General features: G+C 36.6%; 1 protein-coding gene across 1 annotated transcript in view; it reads right to left on the bottom strand.

The window, feature by feature from the left end:
• The window catches only part of KIAA0825 (KIAA0825 ortholog), a 406,891-nt gene that overhangs the window by 209,009 nt on the left and 175,976 nt on the right, over window positions 1-21,906 (bottom strand). The window contains exons 15-18 of the mRNA XM_032335741.1: window positions 16,376-16,555; window positions 13,170-13,394; window positions 5,168-5,576; window positions 910-1,069 (exon numbers count right to left, since the gene is read on the bottom strand). Coding sequence (XP_032191632.1) covers window positions 910-1,069; window positions 5,168-5,576; window positions 13,170-13,394; window positions 16,376-16,555 — 974 coding nt within the window. The remainder of the gene's footprint in view (window positions 1-909; window positions 1,070-5,167; window positions 5,577-13,169; window positions 13,395-16,375; window positions 16,556-21,906) is intronic.

The raw sequence follows: 21,906 nt of genomic DNA, 5'->3' as shown, positions 1-21,906 counted from the left end.
TTGAGGTAACTTTCAGGTAAACGGTAGCCGAAAGAACATTTATGTAACTGAGTTGTAAAATGCTGTTGTAGGATTTAATTCACTCCTCGGAAATTTATCGTTTTTAAGGCCTACCCCAATGAGATAAAACACTGTAGCTTCCCATTACTCACACTTTAGAATTTCTAGTATTCTGAAAAATTACATTCGTGCATTTGCAGCTAAAAAACATGATTCTAATTCACATTAGATGTCACGCTCTAATTCAGGTACAAATGCTCAAATTAAAAACCTGATGAAGTTAGTACACTTGTATTGTTCCAAGTCCACAGCTGAGATACCCGCTCTTTACATTTTTGCTCAAACGGCCAGAAACATGCAAGGTCAGAGACTTCACCCAGCAGAGACGCATATAAGCATGACATCGGCCCTAACCAGTGCCCATGCATTAATGCATTTTCTTGGGTTAAGCGAGCTGCGCCCTACTATGGTTCAATATTCTTCTTAAGTTTTCTCATTATGGAAGAAATCTACAGCTTCACCTGACAAGTATGACGTCTGTAGGAGAAGTACCTCTCTCTCCGGAAAATTCATCATTTCACAAACAGCAGATCTTAACATCAGTTTAACAGTCACAAACACACAATTCCCAAACTCCAGGTCTAGTCTATACAATTCAGAACTGAACTGAGTTTATGAGCCGTGTTATTGTTTAAACCATATAAATAAAACCTACATTGTTTCGGTGAGGCTTCTGCTATACAAATGCAGAACAGCCGGGGCTGAATAGATTCTATTAATAATGCAATATTGAGTTTGGTATTGACTTTAAGAAGTATTATCACCTCCTTGACTAACCCTTAGCTGCCAGCAGACGCTGCCTCAGGCCAGTACACACCTAATTGCTCGGTAAAAAGGCCGTTTCCCTACCTCATTGAGCCGCATGATGTGATAAATTTGCCGCAGGTACTCGCTGCCACCTGGTTTGTGGCAGATATCCAGGACCATCATGTTTATTTTCTGCTCAGTCGGTTCAAGAGCACTTTCTCCTTCTTCTAAGGCTGTGCTTTTCTCTATTGTCATAAACGCACTAAGTACAAAGAAAGCATAGAAGTATCAGTGGTGAAGAATTGTAAAGATGGAAAATAATCAAAGAGATTGAGCGCAGAGAGTCGATGTAAATCTCATATTCAAAGCACCATAAAGACCGCTCAAATAGGTAAGCTTTCCCAAACCGCCCCTGAGCATAGAAACGGAGCCGCAGAACTAAGCACCTGAAAGCATTTTTAAAAATTGAATCGTTTCTTTAAAACAGTTCTTTATTGCATTTTTACTCCTATCTATAAAACATTTTCCCATTACTGCAATTGTTGAAATTGCTATAATCATGGGATGAAAACAAAACATTTCTTTTTAAGAACATGTAAGAAATAATTTGTATTTTTTCTTTGAGGATAAAAAGTATCTTTGATGCCTGAAAGAGCTTTGGTATTCTGTCTTTTGTAGATTCCTTTTTACACCTGTCTTTGGAACACATTAAAGACTAATTAAAGTGTCAAAAGGGGGAGCCTATTATGCTAAATAAAGGCTGGGCGCTCACTGGCAGCATGCTTACCACTGGATATTTTAAATTGGCCTTTTGACACCTGTTGCCTTTAAAAATATATGGCCTCTCCCCTCGCACCACCCCCAACCTTGTTTTCTTCTTGGTAAGGATACCTAGCAAAAGCGACTACCCTGATTATTCTTCAGGAAAAGGGTCTATCATGGCCATCCTGGAATATGCAACTTGTATTTGTGAAACATTTCTTGTTATTAATAAAACATTATTCAGATAGTAACGTTGAATGACATAAATTTAAAAAAAAAACAACAAAACTCCAGACATACCAGTGCAAAAGAAATCATGATATTCAATGTACATGATATATATCCCATACCACTTTTCTTATTACATTGCTGTTAGGATCATGTTAGGCTTTGCAATCTAAGTATTCTTAAGAAAATGCATGGTTTTCCACTGTTCCGCAGACTAAATGAAATTTACTGTGGTGTAATCAGCTATATACTGTAGTTCATTACTGAGATTTTGCCATGATTATAAAATTAGTTCTGCTAAGAGTAAGTGCTGCTGACCTGAAGACTGAACCAAATGATACCCAGCTGCTGGACATTAACTTTTATATTGCTTCCACATGTAGCTTCAAAACATCTTTCTTAAAAAAAAAAAAAAACTTTACAACTGTGTAAAGCTTGCAAAAAATAAAGTGAATCCTACTCTTAGACGTATTCGTTAGCTACAGTAAATCTTCAAACAAACAAAAGAGACCCTGTTGCAATAAAAGAAGTTTGTAAATATCTTTTTGAAGCTGCATACAGGTTGCAAGCAAAATTTGTCAGGTTTTGTACAGGCTGACATTGAAAAAGTTAAGGCCCTCTGACGAAAGAGTGTCTCAGTGTCAGCCCCTGAATTGTATCCTTTCCTGTCCATCACTGTGCAGGTGAAGCAAATGATTGGATTCAGTCAATGCCATGATTAATGAGTTCCTCTCTGGATTTGGGACTGCCTATCAATCATGTCATTAGGGAGAATGTGCCCTGAAAGAGGCAGACCTTAGCCAAGGAATAACTGCATTAATCTTAATCTGTATATGCACCCAGCCAGCCAAGTCAGGGTCACCATGATGAAAAACAATAATCTTCAACTCGACAAATTACTTTGCAAAGACAGACATTTCTTTACTTTTGGGGCTGTGTGTTCTCCAGAATCTAAGTTGACTGTTTACAGCTTGAGTGTTACTACAAAGTGAAGGTTATTTTAATGAATAGTAATGCTTTCAGGCAGTACGCAAGACAAGCAGTGCTTAACAGCTGCCTGCCACCTTTCTACTACAGGTCTTTTCACAATTTCCATAAAATCAAAGTTAAATCTGAATGCTAGTGAAAAGAAATCTACCTAAAGGATATTGTGTCGTTCCAAGATAATCACCAGGGGGAATTAAAATTTTGATTACCCTAACAGAACTATTTCAGTTTAAATGGTTACATTCCCAAACTTAAAATAATTATGGTAAAGCCAATGCAGCCCCTCACCTATACACAGACATTGGGGTTTAAAATACATTTTCCTTTATGGCATAGATCTAGAAACTAAATGATCATCGATTCGGGAAAACTATGCAGAGGGAGAAGTTCACTTATATAATAGATAATCAATCTGAAATCAGAATCAAGAAGTACATTCCTACAGTGCCCATTAAATCCTGGAAGAGATGACCTAATGTGAGTTAATAAGTCAAATCTACCGTTTCAGATACATATAAGAAATAACTTTAAATCTGAACTCTTATATATTTTCCAGAAACTGAGAAAGACATAGCATTGTGCTAATTACATACTCGTACACATTCAGGAACTTAGGACTGTAAAACATTTTTTTTTAATCAATATGTAAAATATTTTTAAAAGATCAGCAATTCTTCATTTTGGATGCATGTTGCAGCAGATAACTAATCAGTCAAATATAGCTAGACAAATCCCTATATAGGAGGTATCAGATGTGTTCGTGCTGTTTATAAAGAATTTAAATAAACTTTAAAGGAAAAATTTTATTAATTTTATTAAAATTTTATTAATGGAGTCCCGTATGTGGCCCCAGGTGTATAGCAGAGACATGACTTTACACTGATCTTATTGATAGAGGGACCCCTAAATCAAAAGTATCATAAATTTAACTTTATAATCCACTATTTTTATTCTTTTTCCCCCCTCTCTTTTTGTAACCAAAGCTGAGGATATGACATCTGGCCTTAATCTTTCATTCATTGATTTCAATAGCCGCCAGTTGGTATTGAATGCAAATGTAAAGATTAAGAAGGCTGTTTTTAGCATTACTAAGCATTTGCCTGACTGCTGTTGTTATTCCTACCCACAGGACACCCCAGAAGTAAATTTCTACAAGTCCCTATGACAGGACCAGGAAAATCACCATTACTGAGATTTTTCCATTTGGATTAATATGAAGTCTTACTGATTAATACAAACCAGAAACGAATATTCATTATCATAATACCAGTGAGTGCAATGTATTTTAACAAGAGTTTATAAATAATAAATGCTTACTAGTTCTAAGCTTGATGCTAAAAACTTTATGAATGTTATTTAGTTTTTCAAAACCACTCCCACCAGCTTGGTACCACCACTGAAAATGAGGTTTTGAGAGATTCCATAATTTGCCCAAGATGGCCTGCTCACAAGGGATTCATTTTTGGCCATCCGATTCCAAAGCCTGAGCTCTTTGTCACTACCACATACTAAGGAAAGTAACAACTTTTAGTCGTTTCAGGCAGAGTTAAAATAGTATCTGCTAGTGACATGAGGAGATTTTAAAAGAATGGGGGGACAGTGTGTGTGTGTGTGTGTGTGTGTGTGTGTGTGTGTGTGAGTGGTCTGAGAAAGGGCTGGCTTAGTGATCTGTAGGCCATATGAACTATAATTCCTTTATCAATATCATGCAGTTCAAAAGTGAAGACTAATTTTAAGACAGGAGTACTCTATGTACATATTTAAATTCATCAGGGACCCTTAAAAATCTTAGCAATACCACAAATCACTTAGTTCTTGGTGACAAACCTATGAGAAGGCTGACATTTTCATACAGAAACAGCTGGGTGTGTTTATAGCTCGAGTGTGATATGCCCCAGTTGCCCTCTGGGATTCTTACATTACCAGATGAAAAATGTGTACCTTTTTGACAATCAGGTACACAGAAAGCAATAAAAAGCCTTTTATATCCATTAATTCCTTCTTAATTTAATCTCCATGGCCAATCCATTTACAAAATGCTCCAGGCTATCCACGAGATACCTGTTTGTGCACTGAAAAGGAATGAAACCAAATTCTCTCGGGTTTAACTACCACCCTTTTTATCAGAAACCTTAAGATGGTGACTAAACAGGTATAATGTTCCAGCATGTCAATGGGGTTCAAATTTTAATAAAACAAGGAATGTCTGATAATCCTGTTTTTAATGGGATATTTATCTTTTTCTGTATTCGTCAAAGTTCCCATGAAGTTAATAAAACAACCACTGTTGCCTATCTCCCAGTCTTTTGTTGTTGTTTATTGGTGATTTTGTTATTGTGAATGTGATCTGATGAAATTCAGTGAGAGAAAAACATCGCCTTACCATTCGGTGCTCAGTTTCCTTGCTTTCACCAATTGGCTCTCAAGCCAGTTGGGTTTTTCCTGCTCGATGCTCTGTATGACCTTCTGGGTCATGCGATTAGGGCCACTTGTCTGCTTTCCCATGATGCTTTCCAAACACACACAGATTAAACCAAGTTTCTCTTTACTCCCTCTGTCAAGGGAGGCACCTGTTAAAAGTTCCACAGTGTTTCCATCCTCAAATATCCGACATATAATTACAATCAAGTTCCAGACAAGAAGGCTAGCTTTCTTCAATTCAACAAAGTTTTTTGGCATTTTTCTCTCAGACAGAAAAAAGAAGTATTTAATTGGGGGAGGCAAACATGCAATCACCGTAGGTAACTTGCTGATTACAATAGATACTGCCTGAGCAGCAAGCCTTGTGAAGCCTGGGGAAGAAAGGAAAGAAAAGGTATGATTAATATTAGCATTTGCATTCCGTCACTGTGTTGTTTTGAGTGTTGCATGGGGATGTCTAATTTTTGTGGAGAAAATTGTCGAGAAGAGCAAGTGCTTGACATATTCCGACAGAACTCCACTGGGGTCCCCTCCGGGGCTGCCTAAAATTCCTCAAATCTCAAACTCACTTTTTTCCCCCTTTCTCAAGAATGAAGATTAGAACGTTTAAAATTATTATTTTATTTATTTATTTTATTTACTAAGATTGCAGGTTTAAAGGGCTCAGGTGTCCTCTTAATTAACAAATGTACAGGCATTCCTGTTGGACCTCTTTGTGGCTTTTGGTACTTTCTTAAGTCTCCTTCTCCCTTGGAATCCATAACAGAATCATTCTAGATTTTGCTGTCCCTGGCTCCCCTTCTTCTACTTTTTAGCCCAAATGTCACCTCCTCAGATACCTTCACTCACCACCCCATCCAAAGCATCCCTCTATGCTCTTCCCATGCCAGGTCCTACTTCCTCTCCATTATCTACTTTGTCACCTAATAATTATCTATTTAATTGTTAATGATCTGTCACCCTCCACTAGAACATAAGCTCTATGAAGACACTACTGTATCCCCAACATTTAGCACCTCATATATCAGCTATTCAATAAAGATTTGGTGAATGAATAAGCCAACAAACTGTTTCCCATGCTAGTTCTAGTTTATACTTACACCTCTTAAATGTAGTTATTGTTAAGAAGTCCTTGCCTTTTGAATGATGGTTTCACACACTCTCCCTTGCCTGGTGTCATTTCTCTGAAGGATATACTGATGCTCCCTCTCTAGATCAGGGTGTCTCAACTTTGGCACTCATGACATTTGGCCTGGATAATTCTTTGTTGGGAGGAGCTATCCTATGCACTACAAGATGGTTTAGCAGCATATCTGGCCTACACCCACTAGATGCCAAGTAACGTTCTCCTCAGTGTGACCACCAAGAATGTCTCCAAGCATTGCCAAATGTCCCCTGGGAGCAAAATCTTTCCCGGTGGAGAACTACTCTTCTAGATGAGTCTTAGAATCTTCAGTCTTGGCCTTTCTCCAGGGTAACAATCCTACAACTACAGCTTCCTACTGGACATTTCAGTTCTCTGTTCTAATAATCATTAACTCATTATAATTAAGATCAAATTAATTGTTGTCCTCCCAAACTAGCTTGGCCTTGCTAACCCTCCTTTCCCCCTCTCTGTCCCCCATCCCTTCAATTCTTCCTTCTTTTAAAATCTTTAAAGTAGTCTTGATCTTTCATTCCAGAAACCACATTGATAAATCCTCCTTCCCCTTCATCTCTGACATACAGTTTCACCTCACTGTGAAACATGGCTACTGATCTATGGAAAACCCTCCTTACAAAAGGTACCTGGACTGCTGCATTGCTCTCCTAACTCATCTCCCTGCTCTGGACCATGCCCAGCCTCTCTCTTGTGTCATGAAGCCAAATTAACATACCATAAAGTGTGTTATCTAATTTCTCAGCCATGGTTGTTTGAGCTGCTCCCAGTGTTATGAGATCAGTCTCTGGAGTGTTGCTGTCAAAACATTCCACAGTCCGGCCTCAGCCAGTTTCTGTAAACCTTATCTTTATTTTTATCCTCGCTGCTTTTAGACTTCTGCATATCTCATTACTCTCACATGGAATGCCCTCTGTTTCCATGGGTCACCCATTTTTTTCAACTCTTGGTTCAAAGTCCTCTCCTCCTACGAATTTATTTGAATGTCCTATCTGCATGACCACTTTGGTAATTAGGTCTGTAATAATGCCATGCTGTCACCTTTTGCATTATCATCTATTATCGTTTATGTTATTTATGTCTTCATAAGTTGTCTTTTCAAACAGACAAAAAGCTCCTCAAGAGCATGGAAAACCACCTCATCGATCTTTGATTATCCCACAAAGCGAGGCGCAGTGTTTTAATCCACTATATACATAACAGCATTTGAAAAATTAAATTGAGTGACAAGCTAAAAGAAGGTAGCTTTGAGTTCTTCAGTAAAACATTCTTTACTGCTTTTGCTAAACAAAAATACTAAAACAATGTGAAAGATTTTTCAAGATATTTGTGACATTTAAAGAAGTCACTCAGCTCTAAAAAATTACAAAGCTCTTGGAAAACATGTCTTGTCTGGTGACTCCACAGAAATTCATGACAACTTAAGAATCATGTTAAAAATGAACTGGAACCATCTTCATAAGTCTGTTAAAGTGGGCCCAACATATATTTGAAAGATCTCGTAAGATTATTGTGTTCAGTAAAATAATAGATTCGAGAACAGCTAATTCAGTACTTGGTAAAGAATAGTTCCCTGATAAATGTTTTCTTTTTATCCAAATGAGTAAGCTTGAAATAGAGATAAAACAAATTAAGAAACTCCTTTGTGACCACTCTTCCCTGTGTTCTTAAATGATTTTAAATGTTTATTGTTCTTCACATGTTTGTGTCATTTACTCCCTATTCTACTCGCAGGTGTTGACTTAAAAGATTTTATCTTGTGTTCTGTTTATTCAAAAGAGGGTTTAACTGCAGATACCAAGGAAACATTTGACAATCTAAGAAGATATCAGATAAAGATTACCAATTCTCTTCACACCTGCACTTCTACTGATATTTTAGAAAATCTGAGGACTCCAGATACTCAGATCCCCATACCTTATTAAAGCTTAAGGCCGATTCCAATCAGAACCTTTAGACTAATGACAAATGAATAAACCCAAATCATAGGGATTCTGTGGGAGTCTGTGATGATGTTAACAATACTCCAGGAAGGGATCTTTTAAGAATGCCACACATTAATTCTTCTGTCCTTATTTAAATATTCTGGCTTCTATCTAAGGCATATATATGTTACATGTTAGAAGGGCCAATTTCAGAGCTGACAAAGTGTGAAAAAATGTATGTCTTAGGATGGATGCAATGTGATATGAATATTTATGTATTAATCATTTCTTTCTTCCTAGACAAGAACCACTGGTTGTTAATAATATATTTTGTGATTATAAAACATGCAGAAAGGAAATTTACAATGAATAAAGTAAAGACAAAATAATATCTTAAAGTCATTTTTAAAATGTTATTTATTAATGGTATAAGATGTCCATAATAATTTCTTGACTGAGGATAATGTCATTTAATATGCTTTATTATTTTTAAAATCTGGGCTTAACATTTTGATACAGTGATTCAAAGGGCAGGTTCTAAGTTTGGTTTGTTTCCCTACTTGATTTTACTGGCTCTCTTAGGTGAAAAATCTACTACATGAACCAACGTAGATCCACACTGTAACAAGTGTATCAATAACTGTGCTTGTGAAATCATGGCACTTGCTTTTCAATATCAATCATCAAATAGGCAAAAGCTGTTGGTGACATTGACTGCTAAACATTCATTAATCATAATGTCAATGGTTATTCTTGAAAACAAATAGAAAAATATTTCATTTTTGTATTTTTAAGAAACACATTCAGGAATCACTGAAACTCTTATTTGGAATATTTTCAGTTATGTTAGAAAATTCTATTTCTAGGTTCTGAAGTATGTAGATAGGATATTTTTATTGGTGATACTGCTTTTTATAAAAATATTTCTGGTTTTTATAAAATGAACTATCTTAATAACTTCTGATACCATTTTGTATATTTCTGCCATCAGTTTCTCTCCCAACAATCTGCATGCAAATGATATCATGAATACATTTTTTTCTCTTTCCTCTCCAGAATCCACTCATTTAAAATAATTACTCCAACAGTTCCCCCATAAAGCATTCTTTTCATTTATTTATTTATTTTTAAAAGATTTTATTTATTTATTTGACAGAGAGAGATCACAAGTAGGCAGAGAGGCAGGCAGAGAGAGAGAGGAGGAAGCAGGCTCTCCCCACTGAGTAGAGAGCCCGATGCGGTGGCTTAGGGGGTGAAAGCTTCTGCCTTCGGCTCGGGTCACGATCCCAGGGTTCTGGGATCAAGCTCCGCATCGGGCTCTCTACTCAGTGGGGAGAGCCTGCTTCCTCCTCTCTCTCTCTGCCTGCCTCTCTGCCTACTTGTGATCTCTCTCTGTCAAATAAATAAATAATAAAATCTTAAAAATTAATAATATATTGGGGAGGCTAGCTGGCTGGCCTAATGCAACTCTTAATCTTGGTGTTGTAAGTTCCAGCCCTACAAAGGGTATTAGAGATTACTTAAAAATAAAAACTCAAAAACCTAAAATAAGTAAAAAGTAATATACAGCCACAAAAATTTCTCTGGTATATCTTTCATTTAATTGCTGTCAATGAGGGATGCCTGGGTGGCTCAGTCAGATCAGCAGCTGCCTCCGGGTCAGGTCATGATTTCAGGGTCCTGGGATCAAGCTCTGCATCAGGCTCCCCACTCGATGGGAGTCAGCTTCTCCCTCTGCCTGCTGTTCCCCTGCTTATGAGCTCTCTCTCTCTCCCTCTTTATTTATTTATTTAAATAAATAAAATCTTTAAAAGAAATAGCTGTCAATGAAACAAAACAACTACTTTGGGTATATCTGTTCTTTGAAACATAAGGGAGCAAATACCTAAGCAGAGCTGTAGCAAAAGCATCTGAACTTTCATTCAACTCTTTGGTAAATCTCTTACATTGTATGATTTATTGTCATATTTATTTCCTTAAATCCTCACTATTTCTATGTAACAGTATTTACTGACAAAGTAATACAAAAATGCATTTCAGTTTGTCACCAGAGTGTTTTCCATGTTCTCTCATTTTCACCGTTTCAGGAAGGACAAATATTCCCTTAAGCTAGTGACTATTTGTCTTTTAATAAGTTAGAATCTAAAAAAAAAAAAACCAAAAAAACAAACCACCACCAAAAACAAAAAAATGACTCTAATCATTTATCATTGCTTAGACAAATACTGTAAAGTACTCCATTAACTATCACTTGACTTAAAACATCCTTGAAAACAATTACAGAAGTTTGTCTTCATGTTTTGGATACTTAGTTTTGAAATCTTTTGCTAATCAAGATGATTTCCAACCACCTTTAGCTAGTATCTCAAGGCACGATATGTACCTAAGAGGGATTCTTGTTTAACAATAATGTATGGGAAGTCATATTTCAAATGGTTTTCCCATATATTTCCTTTTCTAAAGTCTTTTTTTTAACCAAATCTGATCAGATCATCATCATTTTTACATTATAAATACAGACAAAGAAAATAATGGAGGAAAGTGACTGCATAAACCATTTTGCACACTCCAGGTGGATATGACAATAGGAGAATACCATGGTTCTCTATCTCTCTACCCTCTGTTAGACTGACAGTGTTCAACCTTTATCACCACCACCGTATGCAAAACATAAAATATTTATAGGCAAGACATTACGTCCCTTCCCTGTTCAATTGATATTTATTAAGTGAGTTACCACTATATGCCAAGCATTTCAGTTGAGGTTAACTATAAACTCTAAAGTAGATACCTCCTCTTGGTGCTCAAAGACTAGTAACTGGTTCTAAATGGGTGCAAACACCCCGGGGATGTACAAGATAATTCTTTGATAAATGAGAAGAAAGGAAGAAATGAAACTTTACTAAAATTTCATATGAAGATTGTCACTGCAACTCTCCCTTGGTCTGTGAGGCCATTATGGGGAGGTGATGACCAGGAAAGCCTACTCTTTCATTAGCATATGCACATTTTTTGAACCTGAGGTTCTTTGAAAGATTATGGAAGAATTCTAGAACACCTGTACAAAGCAAAATTTTTCATGAATGGAATGACTTGAAAGCCACAAACAAAATAGTGCTACTCATGCAACAAAAGTTAGCTATAGATTATGCCTCCTGAATTGCTCAAAATCTATGATATATCTAAAAGCTAGAATGGAGGAGAGATGGCAACAACTCAGACAAGGAAGAACTTAAGTAATGAAAAGCTGACATTTTCCAATCTCAATTAAATGGCTTTACTAGATTCAAAGGCAGTTTAATAGGGCTTGGACAGAATTAAAGTATTACTGTGAAAGGTCACAGATAGATAATTGATTTGAGTTGGTAATATAAGGTTGTTGGATAAAAGCCACATTAGTTAGGATCTCCATGGAGAAGAATGAAAGACTAGTCCCTTCGATTGACTTTAGTAGGTTCAGTTAGAATATTTTACCATTGAGTTTCCTTAAATTAATGAAAAATATTCTTCTTTAAAGATAAATACAAAGGAAAAAGTATTATTTAAAAAATCCTAAAGAAGATTCATTAACATGGTTATATAATATACATTCAAAGGAATCTTAACACAGAAACACATAGGTACAAAGAAACCGTGTAAGAGGAGAGGTCTTAATAAAATAAATGAGGGGCACTTGGGTGGTTTAGTCCATTGAGCATCTGACTCTTGGTTTCAGATCAGGCCATGATCTCAGGGTTCTGAGATCGAGCCCCAGGTCCCGCTCAGCAGGGAGTCTCCTTGAGGATTCTCTCCCTCTGCTCCACCTCCCCACTCTCTAAAATAAATAAATTAAATCTTTTTTTTTTTAAAGATTTTATTTATTTATTTGACAGAGAGTGAGAGAGCACAGCAGGAGAGGGAGAGGGAGGAGCAGGCTCACCCGTGAGCGGGGAGCCCAATTAGGGACTGGATCCCAGGTCCTAGGATCATCACCTGAGCTGAAGGCAGACGCTTAAGTAACTGAGTCATCCAGTGTCCCAATAAATAAATCTTTAAAAAAATTAAAGAAAAGAGTAATGTGAACTGATGGTTCTAAAATATACTTATAGGCATAGGCCCTAATAGGAACAATGCACTAGATTCAGAACTGTAGATATTGGGGGAAAATACTCTGTCAAAACATGTAGTTACTAAATGGGGTACTATTTTTTTACCTAAATGCTACACAAGTAGGTCTGTTAACAAGAGAAAAGAAAGTAGTAATTGGTGGCTGCAGTGGAAAAAACTTTGAGGAAAAATATTACATTGAACATCAGAGCAATATTCTTGAAAGTATAAATTTTAGATTACTTAGTAGATTTAAGGTTACTCACAATCATTGAATAATCCATGAATATAAATATTATCATAACATATCACAGAAAATTCTGATTTGGTAGTTAAAGATGATAACCATTTGAGTCATTTTCATTTCTAGTTTCCTTGGTCATAAGGCTCACAGTAAAAAAAAAAAGAAAGAAAGAAAGAAAGAAAGAAAGAAAATTTATAGGTCCCAAATATATAGATACGGTGGAAAAGGGACTAATACAGCTTACAAATCTTAAAATTTTTAGAATTTTACTTGAGTTCAAATCCTGGAAAATTGTCCTCACAGATATGTTTAAGAAAGAAAGAAAGAAAAGAAAGAAAGAAAGAAAGAAAGAAAGAAAGAAAGAAAGAAAGAAAGAAAGAAAGAAAGAAAAAGAAAGAGAAAGAAAGATACCTTTGCTTGATTCCTTCCTTTTAGTTTCTTGTGGAATATAATTCCATTCCTTGGAAGAAAGAAAGGAAGAAAGAAAGAAAGAAAGAAAGAAAGAAAGAAAGAAAGAAAGAAAGAAAGAAAGAAAGAGAAAGAAAGATACCTTTGCTTGATTCCTTCCTTTTAGTTTCTTGTGGAATATAATTCCATTCCTTGGGAATGCTCTCACGCAAACAATCAGGAACACTGTGCTTGTTGAAGTTGGTCTCATAGTTCCTCCCAGAGCTCATCACAAATATTATCTGCTGTACAATGTCCTTGACAGCATCGGTCAGTGCCAATCTCAAGCATCGGATGACCTCTAGCTCGGACTCCATGCACATTGAGACTTTAAAATCAGACAGCATATTATAGTTAGCAGAACCTGGCAATATTTTGTGTGTTATTCAACTGGGAATTCAGTTTCTCAGTAATCTAATTCAAAGCTATAGAAAAGGAGAGCTTCTTTTAACCTTGAAATAAAATAATTAATAAGCAGTCCATAAACATTTGGGGAAAAAAGTTTCTTCTTAGTATTAAAGAAAACAGCAATTAAAATAACAGTGAATAACAATATCTGCTTGTGGTTTGGAACTCTAATGGTAGGAATATAAATGGTATGACCTTCTTAGATGACAACTTGGCAACAGTATCAACACTTTAACATTTTACTTACCTGCTAACCCACTTAATTCTGTCTCTAGGACTTCACCCTAAGAAATTAATTATAATCATGTAAAAGATATAAAAGAAAATTGAAAATAATCTGAATGTCCAATAATTGGTTATTTGTTTAAATACCTACATCTACACAACAAACCCATATATTATTCATTAAAAAAATAAATAAAGGCAGGTTAGGAAAAGCATGACATGCTATTTATTTTAAACACACACACACACACACACACACACACACACACACACACGAGTTAAAGGATATACTCCACAACGTTAATAATGAGGTTCAGTGACAGATGGGATTTCAGATATTTTCCTCTTCCTTCCCTTTTCTCTGTTTACTTTTGCTTCTTTCATATCCTCCCTCCCTTCTGTCCTTTTGTCAGCCATTCGGCATTCTTTCTGATTATATATATTACCCACCATGACTATATATTACTTGTGTGATAAGTGCAATAAAATTTTACTTGTTTTTTAATATGACAGCAAGTCTTGGGATAATTACTTGAATCAATACAGAAAAGTACTTATATGTTTTTTCCCTCAAATTTTGAGGTGATATTTCTTTCTTTTTCTTTCTTCTTCTTTTTTTTTAACTTTTACTTACTTAAATAATCTCTACACCCAAGTGGTGCTCAAATTCACAACACTGAGGTCAAGAGTTGCATGCTTTTGTGAGTCAGTCAGGTGCCCTGAGGTGATATTTCTCACATGACTCAATCCATTGTTAAAACCACCATCCTGCTGGGATGCCTGGGTGGCTCAGTCTGTTGAGTGACTCTTGATTTCAGCTCAGGTCCTAACCTCAGAGTCCTCTAGGATCAAGTCCCTGTGGAGCCCCGCACTGGGCTCTGTTCTCCGTGGAGAGTCAGCTCCAGGAGTCTCACAAAATACTCAGTGATGGTCCAGGTTTTGTAGAGAATAAATGGTGGATACTTCACAGAAAAACTTTAATTTTTCTTACTCATAGCTCATCTAACAGAAAGTTTGAAATAATACCTATAAGTATTCACTTATGTGTATATCTTATACATAAGTGTACAAAAGTTGAGTCCCTCATGACTGCTGTAGGGTCTCAGTTCCAGAAAATATTTTAAGATCCAGAGAATACTTAATATTTACAAAGAAACAATTTAAACAAAGATCAAGGACACTTCACAAATTTGAATTTCTGATCCTTTGAAATACCCCACACAGTTTGGACTTATTAATAAGTGTCATACCTGTTTTAAGAGACTTGTCTGACCTTGTGGAGAAGGGTTTGCTCAAAGTGTAGATGAAAAGAAGACTAACTAGGAATGAGTAGCATTTTTGCTTTCTGGGGGCAGCACCTAAAGGCCACTGGTATCTTCTAGGTCATTTTTAGTACAGTTTTGTGCTAAGAATCAAAATGGTTCAAGAGCTTAAGAGATGAAGAATAAATAATGGTTGAAGCATGTGGGTCACCAATTCTTTTTATTCCTAGGAGAGAATTCGGCTCTCAGTTTACCTGAATAACTAAAAACAATAGGGGTGGAAGAGCTTTCAAGGTTATTTTTCTTTCATTTCCATAAAGTCTACATCAGAAGTAACTAAGTCTTTCTAACCTGAAAACTGTCCCTCCTTTGGGTAAAGAGGTAGCCATAAGAAATACATGGAAACTAGGAGATAAAACTTTAAAAGGAGATAATTATTACACAGCCATTAAGTAATAGATTCAGGTTTTTAAAATCATTACAAAAAGTTATCTATTGCTATTTTTCAGGGATAATGACGAAGAGAAGATGTAACATAATGACTTTAAACTAGCTAAAAAGATACTCAAGTAACGTCTAGAGGATAGTGAAAAAGTCCAGGAAGAACAAAACCATGAATATGAACAAGTTAGATTTTTTATATGGGTCCCAGGAAATAATTTATGGAAATGCAGTTTCCAAAACAGTATATAAAACAGTTTATAGGCCGACAGCCAAATGTAAATGATGTAAATAGTTAATGGACTAACTACTAAGTTTTCATTCTTTGTTTTCCCAAGATATTATGTAGAACTAAAGTCAGGATATTAAGTATAAAATAATGTAAGCACCTTTCCACCTGGCCCAGAAGATAGGGAAACCCAGGAACACTTTCTATTCAGAAACGCAACCTGCTCTGGCTTTATCATCCATTCTAGTTGTAGGCAGAAGAACAATACAAATGGAAAAACATATGGTCCCCAAAGGAACAACAGAACGTACTGGCTTTGTAGAGACATGCCTTTCACATTTAAAGAAAATTGACCAGTGGTTTTGCCTATCTGTTGAATAAACACATCTAAGAATCACAAAATATTTTTTAAAAATATTTTATGTTCAATAGCAAAACTTAATCTATGGCAAATATTAAAATTTTGTGAGGACACTTTCTAATAATAATTTAAAAAGAAAATCTGTATTACATAATTCCCCCTCACCCCAATCTTCCCTTCATCTTGTCCCAGGTATACTATATGTTGATAGGACCTAACGGTTAATGATTCTCAAAGAAATGTTTATACTGAAAAACAAATGTAAGAGAAACTTTTACAACAGACTCAGCAAATGTGACATCAATAAAATCTTCAAAACATCTTTAAAGTTTTATTGAATTATCTATAAAACACTTCTTCTGCAAATAGTAAATTTCTCATACCTGGGATATTATAAAGAAAGTCCCATAATTGTTCTTCTTCCATGTAGTTCACAAAAACATTTCCAAATGTTTGTGGAGAAAAATTGCAACGGTACAGTACTTTAAAGATGGTTTCTATCAAGCTGGATTCTTGATTCAGACTATTGTCTGTATCACAAGCTTGTTCTTGAAAGATACGTTCTTGGAAAAAAAAAAACGGATTTAGTAAGATAGGTATCAGTGAATGTGAGTAAATTCTTATCACTTGGGGCACCTGAGTGACTCAGTCAGTTAAGTGTCCGACTCTTGATTTTGGCTCAGGTCATGATCTCTGGGTAGTGAGACTGGGCCTCTCATCAGGCTCTGCACTGAGTGTGGAGCCTACTTAAGATTCTCTCTCCCTGGGGCACCTGGGTGGCTCAGTAGGTTAAAGCCTCTGCCTTCGGCTTGGGTCGTGATCCCAGGGTCCCAAGCCCTGCATCGTGCTCTCTGCTTGGCAGGGAGCCTGCTTCCCCACCTCCTCTCTCTTTGCCTGCCTCTCTGCCTACTTGTGATCTCTGTCTGTCAAATAAATAAATAAAATCTTTAAAAAAACCAAAAAGATTCTCTCTCCCTCTCCCTGTCTCTCTCTCAAAAATAAATAAATACTTATCACTTACCCAAGCATAAAGCAGTAAAGCTGTATTTGATTAATATTTACATATAAGAGAAATGACACATTCTTTCAGAGTAGTGTCCTACCCAACTCAATATTGTTGTTGAGATACTTATGCTATCTGTAGGGGGGAAATTTTGAGAAGGGCCACGATGACATCATTTCAAAAGGCAAAGCTAGCTTACCTTTAGGTCAAAATTCTCTTTCTCTTAAAAATTTTTATTCCTTTTGTCATTAAAAATTAATATACATTCATTCTAGAAATTAGAAAACGAACAAAAAAAGACAACTAAGAAAATTAAAATTGTGCCAAAACCCATCAACAAGTGATAGCCTGTGATGCAGTGTTTCATTTATATTAAATACAGATATACATAAATGAATATATGTATATATAACTTGATCACCAAATAGAATTATTCTACACATATTCTTTTGTTTTCCAAAACCTGTGTAAATCCAGTTCAATCTGTATCTCTCTTTTGGATTTGTGTTCTGAACATTATTGTACCCTTTATTCAGAACACACATTTCATGAAAATTCAGTTACAATCTTCCCAGAATTATGCTATAGTTTTACAAATAAATAAAATAGGTTTACAAATGTTTACAAATAAATTTACAAATAAATCTACAATAAATTTATAAATGTTTCTGTCATGGCGATTTACCCATAGATTCTGTCACGGCGATTTACCAATTGGTTCCTTAGTAAAACTATTTAAGGAATTCCCACAAAGACAGAGCCACCTTAATTGCCCTTTTCAGCCCTCATCTGGCTCCATTATGACTTCCTCAAAGACAAGTAATCATAAGTCCCTACACGATTGTATTTATAGGGTGGACTGGAAAGGTGAAATAATAATTTATATTTTGTTTGGACTATTAGCATGATATGCCAATATCAGAAAACATATAACACTGTATGTTAACTATGCTGGAATTAAAGTGGAGCAAATAAATAAACATATCTTGTGTCTTATATTTTAAGTATCTTGAATAAATAGAATCTACATCATTTTGGAATGAGTACAGTTCTTCTCCATGCTCATTTGAAAGCTTATGACTTTTATATTTCCTGTGGATAATTTTACCTCTGTGATTTGATTTTCAGGATCTAGAGAACCCTCCTCTGAATTTTTGCTAGGCCTATTGGTGAAGTGGCATTCCATCTCCACGGAGTTGCTAAGGTGGTAGAAAGTAGACTGGAAGTTACTGATGGGGATTCTGGGGAGGACCTGACTGAGAATGAATGCAACACAGTAAGAAGTAGAACCAAGAGATAGACTATCCCTGATGATATGATATGACCCTGAAAACCTGGATCCAGCAATGCCTAGGTATTTGTGTTAACTGAGCTGATACATTCCCCTAAATTGTTAACCAGGCTAATTTGTGTTTCTAGTGCTGGCAGTCTAAAGCATAAAAGGTTAAAAGACAGAGAGTCCTCATCTAGGCATTCATATTTCCATCTTTTTTATTCAAAAAGTTTCAGCAGTTCTCTGTCATTCTCTCCCTCAAATTCCTCTGACATACAACTGTCAGCTATCCTTTCTGTCATTCCCCCATGTGTAAACCTTCCCCTGAAATTCCTTAGCCTGACAACAAAGAGTTGGCACAATATTTTTCCCCAATTATATTCCAATCCCCAAATATCTGTTCCACACATATTGGTTTACTTGCTCTTCCTCATAAATGTTCCCTCCCATCTCCTTTTGTTCATTTATGCTATTTCACTAGTCTAGAATGTTCTCCTCCAACAAAATCCCCATGGTTTAATTAATCAGTTAATGAGTCAGCTGTCATATTATCTTGATGCTGAGGCCTATGCCTTCCAGGGAGTTACTGACCGTGTAGATGTATATGTTTGTGGAGGGAAGGAGAGGGGGGACTGCAAGGTAAGGAGAAGTAGGGTGACCATACACTCTGGTTTTCTCTGGGCGCTCCTGGTTTATGTCTGTTGTTCCGGCATAATTACTGCTAGCAACTTCTCTTAAGTGTCTGAGTTTAGCTGACAACTTATTCAATCACCTTAAGTCTAAATGGCTTGAGAATAAGGCACTGCAAAAATATAGAAGATGATGCTTTAAATTTTTTCAGAGAACACAGAGGAGAGCCTGTATCGGTTCAGTCTTTAAGGAGTAGAAGTTTATCAGCGTGACAGGTCTGAGGAGCGGGTACTTCCCAGCAACACAGAAGGGTTAGTGGAATGACGAGCAGGCAGGTAGCTGCCGGCAGGGTGACACAGCTGAAGTGTGCCAGGTGTGCAGGAGGTGGGAGACAAAGCTAGTCAATCAACACAGCATGAATAATCTATAGGCTCCGTGAAGTGAACCGTGCAGAGAGGATACAGTTGGAGAAAGGGGGTGGGATATGAGCAATAATTACAATAAAAATAATCATTATTGTTATTACCATATAAACGTGTCAAGATGCTTCAATGAAATATGATTATTTTTAAATTTTTCTCTGTTTTCCTTTGCCCTGAAATAAAGTAGTCTGTTTCTGTTTCCTTGCCACAGAGGGTTTTGCTATTGATAAAGCACAAATAGACATTGAAGTCAGTTGCCTTCCTAGATTTAAAAAAAAAAAAAGAAAGAAAGAAAGAAAGAAAAAGGAAGGAAAGAAAACTAAACCTTTCAAATCATTATTTGAACTATGTGAAATAGCCATTTTTTTGCAGGCCGAAAAAGTAAAATATTGGCACCACTGCATGATACCAAAGTAGAATAGTGTGTGTCTTCTGAAAGAGGAGATGCTCTGGGACTGGAAAGCAAAGCCCCTGGGTCGGCAGGTAGCAGTGGCCAGAGAGGCTGGTCAGTGTGGGGCCCTGAGGGAAGCCAGCATCCTGACACAGCTTCTCGGTCTCCTTGGAGATCCCAAGCCCCACCTGACAACTGCAAATGAACGAGGTGCCTGGGTAACTGATGACCAATAAAGCCTCACAGGGACCTCAGCACCACCCTGGGACTGGGGTATGAGCCCTAAGAAGGGCATTAAGTGTTCTGCCAGCCTGGAAGGATGGGACCCAGAATTTTCATAACACTGATTTGCAGACAATAGGGGATTTTGATAGGTCTTTTATATCTGAGTTTAGAAAAAGAGGTTTATACCAGCTCTGAAAGCAAAGCTACTATTCACAAAGTACTTTCTGTATGCCAAACATCACATGAACTGCTGTACAGACCTCGTGTCATCTTCACAGTACACCACAGAACGAGTGCCGATGATCCCAGTTTTACAGGATCGTCAGAACAACACAGTGAAGTTGAAACAAATGAAGTGACTTGCCCCAAGATCACAAAGGGAGTAAGGATTTGCCTGTGCTGTTTACATTAAAATAGAATCTCCAACATCTCAAAGTCTGCTTTGCCATTTTTTTTTTTTTTTTTTTTTACAGGAACCTCTGAATGAGGAGTACTCGGTCCAAACCAGACATTCGGCCTGTGGTAATTTGCTGTCTTCATGCAACATCTTCAACTTCTGAGAACATTCTACAATTCCACACACACTATCTTAGTCCATGTCATTACTATTAGACTTTCTCTGAATGTGCAACTTGTCTAGAGCCACCTTCCCAGGACCTGGAGCTAAGGTTTTCATCCCAACAAAGGAAACAAAAAAAGCAGAAGGGAGAAAGAGAAAGAAATCTGTTGAGTATTTTTTGTTGGGTTTTGGTCCATCTCAAAATTGGATTTTTTTGAGATGACATTTACCTCCTTATCACAATATTCAAAGGTTTTTTTCCCCCCAATTTCATCCTCCTCATAATACTGTATCTTTTCTAGTTACCTTCTCCTTGGAAACCCTCTTCTCTCTTGACTTCCTCATGGCTATGCTCTCCTGGTCTCATGGTGCCTCATCTTTTCTATAGCTCTTTCTCTTTGATCCTCTTGAACCAGGTTGGCAAGCTTTTTCTATAAAGGACCAGATGGTAAATATTTGAGGTTTTGCAAGCCATTTGGTCTCTGTCTCAGCTGCTCAACTCTGCTGTCATAACATACAACCAGTCATAGATACTATGCGAATGCAGGGTCAAGGCTGTAAATAAAACTATTTATAGAAACAGTAGTGAGGGAGAAGTGGCATCAGCCCGTGGAGGCTCCCCCAGAACCTTGGCCTTAGCCTTCATTGAACCTTCCTGCTTCACACCTAGCTCAGCTATTCTGCTATCTTTTGATTTCGAATACCACTTTTGTGAAGAAGTTTGTAAATTTATCACCTCTAGATCTAACCTGTCCCTTTCATGCTCCTTGCGGTAGTCTCTATTTCTAACTAATACCCTACCATTGTCTTTTCATCTCCAGGTTCCTTGCCTTAGAAATTTGTACTCCTTCTCTGAATTGTAAGATATTATAAATTAAATATGTCTCTCCCCTTAACTCCATTTCCACAATGAATCAAATGTTGATTTTTTTTAGTGAATCAAATGTTGATTTTTTTTTACAGTTTTATTTATTTATTTATTTATTTAAATAATCTTTACACCCTACATGGGCCTCAAACTCACAACCCTGAGATCAAGAGTTGTATGCTGTTCTGAGTTGGCCCCCTGGTGCCTCTCAAATGTTGATATATATATATATATATTTTTTCCAACTGCATGCCTTCCCTTTTCCCGATACTATTAATTACAGTTTAGGGTTTTTTTGTTCGTTTGTGTTTGTTTTTACCTTTTAGTTTAATCAAAAAAATCCCCAGAATACGCATTAAATCTAACTCTACTGGCTACCTTTTAAAGTCCTCCATAGAGGTGCCTGGGTGGCTCAGTTGGTTAAAGTCCTCCATAAACCATGCCTCACAAATCCAGACTTACCATTTTCTATTACCTCCAATATTCCAATGCAATTTCTAAGTCGAACTTCACCCACTGTCTAAGAAGGTCTGAATGAAGAGT

Source organism: Mustela erminea, chromosome 3, assembly GCF_009829155.1.
Source record: "Mustela erminea isolate mMusErm1 chromosome 3, mMusErm1.Pri, whole genome shotgun sequence".
Lineage (NCBI taxonomy): Eukaryota > Metazoa > Chordata > Mammalia > Carnivora > Mustelidae > Mustela > Mustela erminea.
Note: the sequence above shows the minus strand (reverse complement) of the source record. Positions and strands in the feature narration are given on the sequence as shown.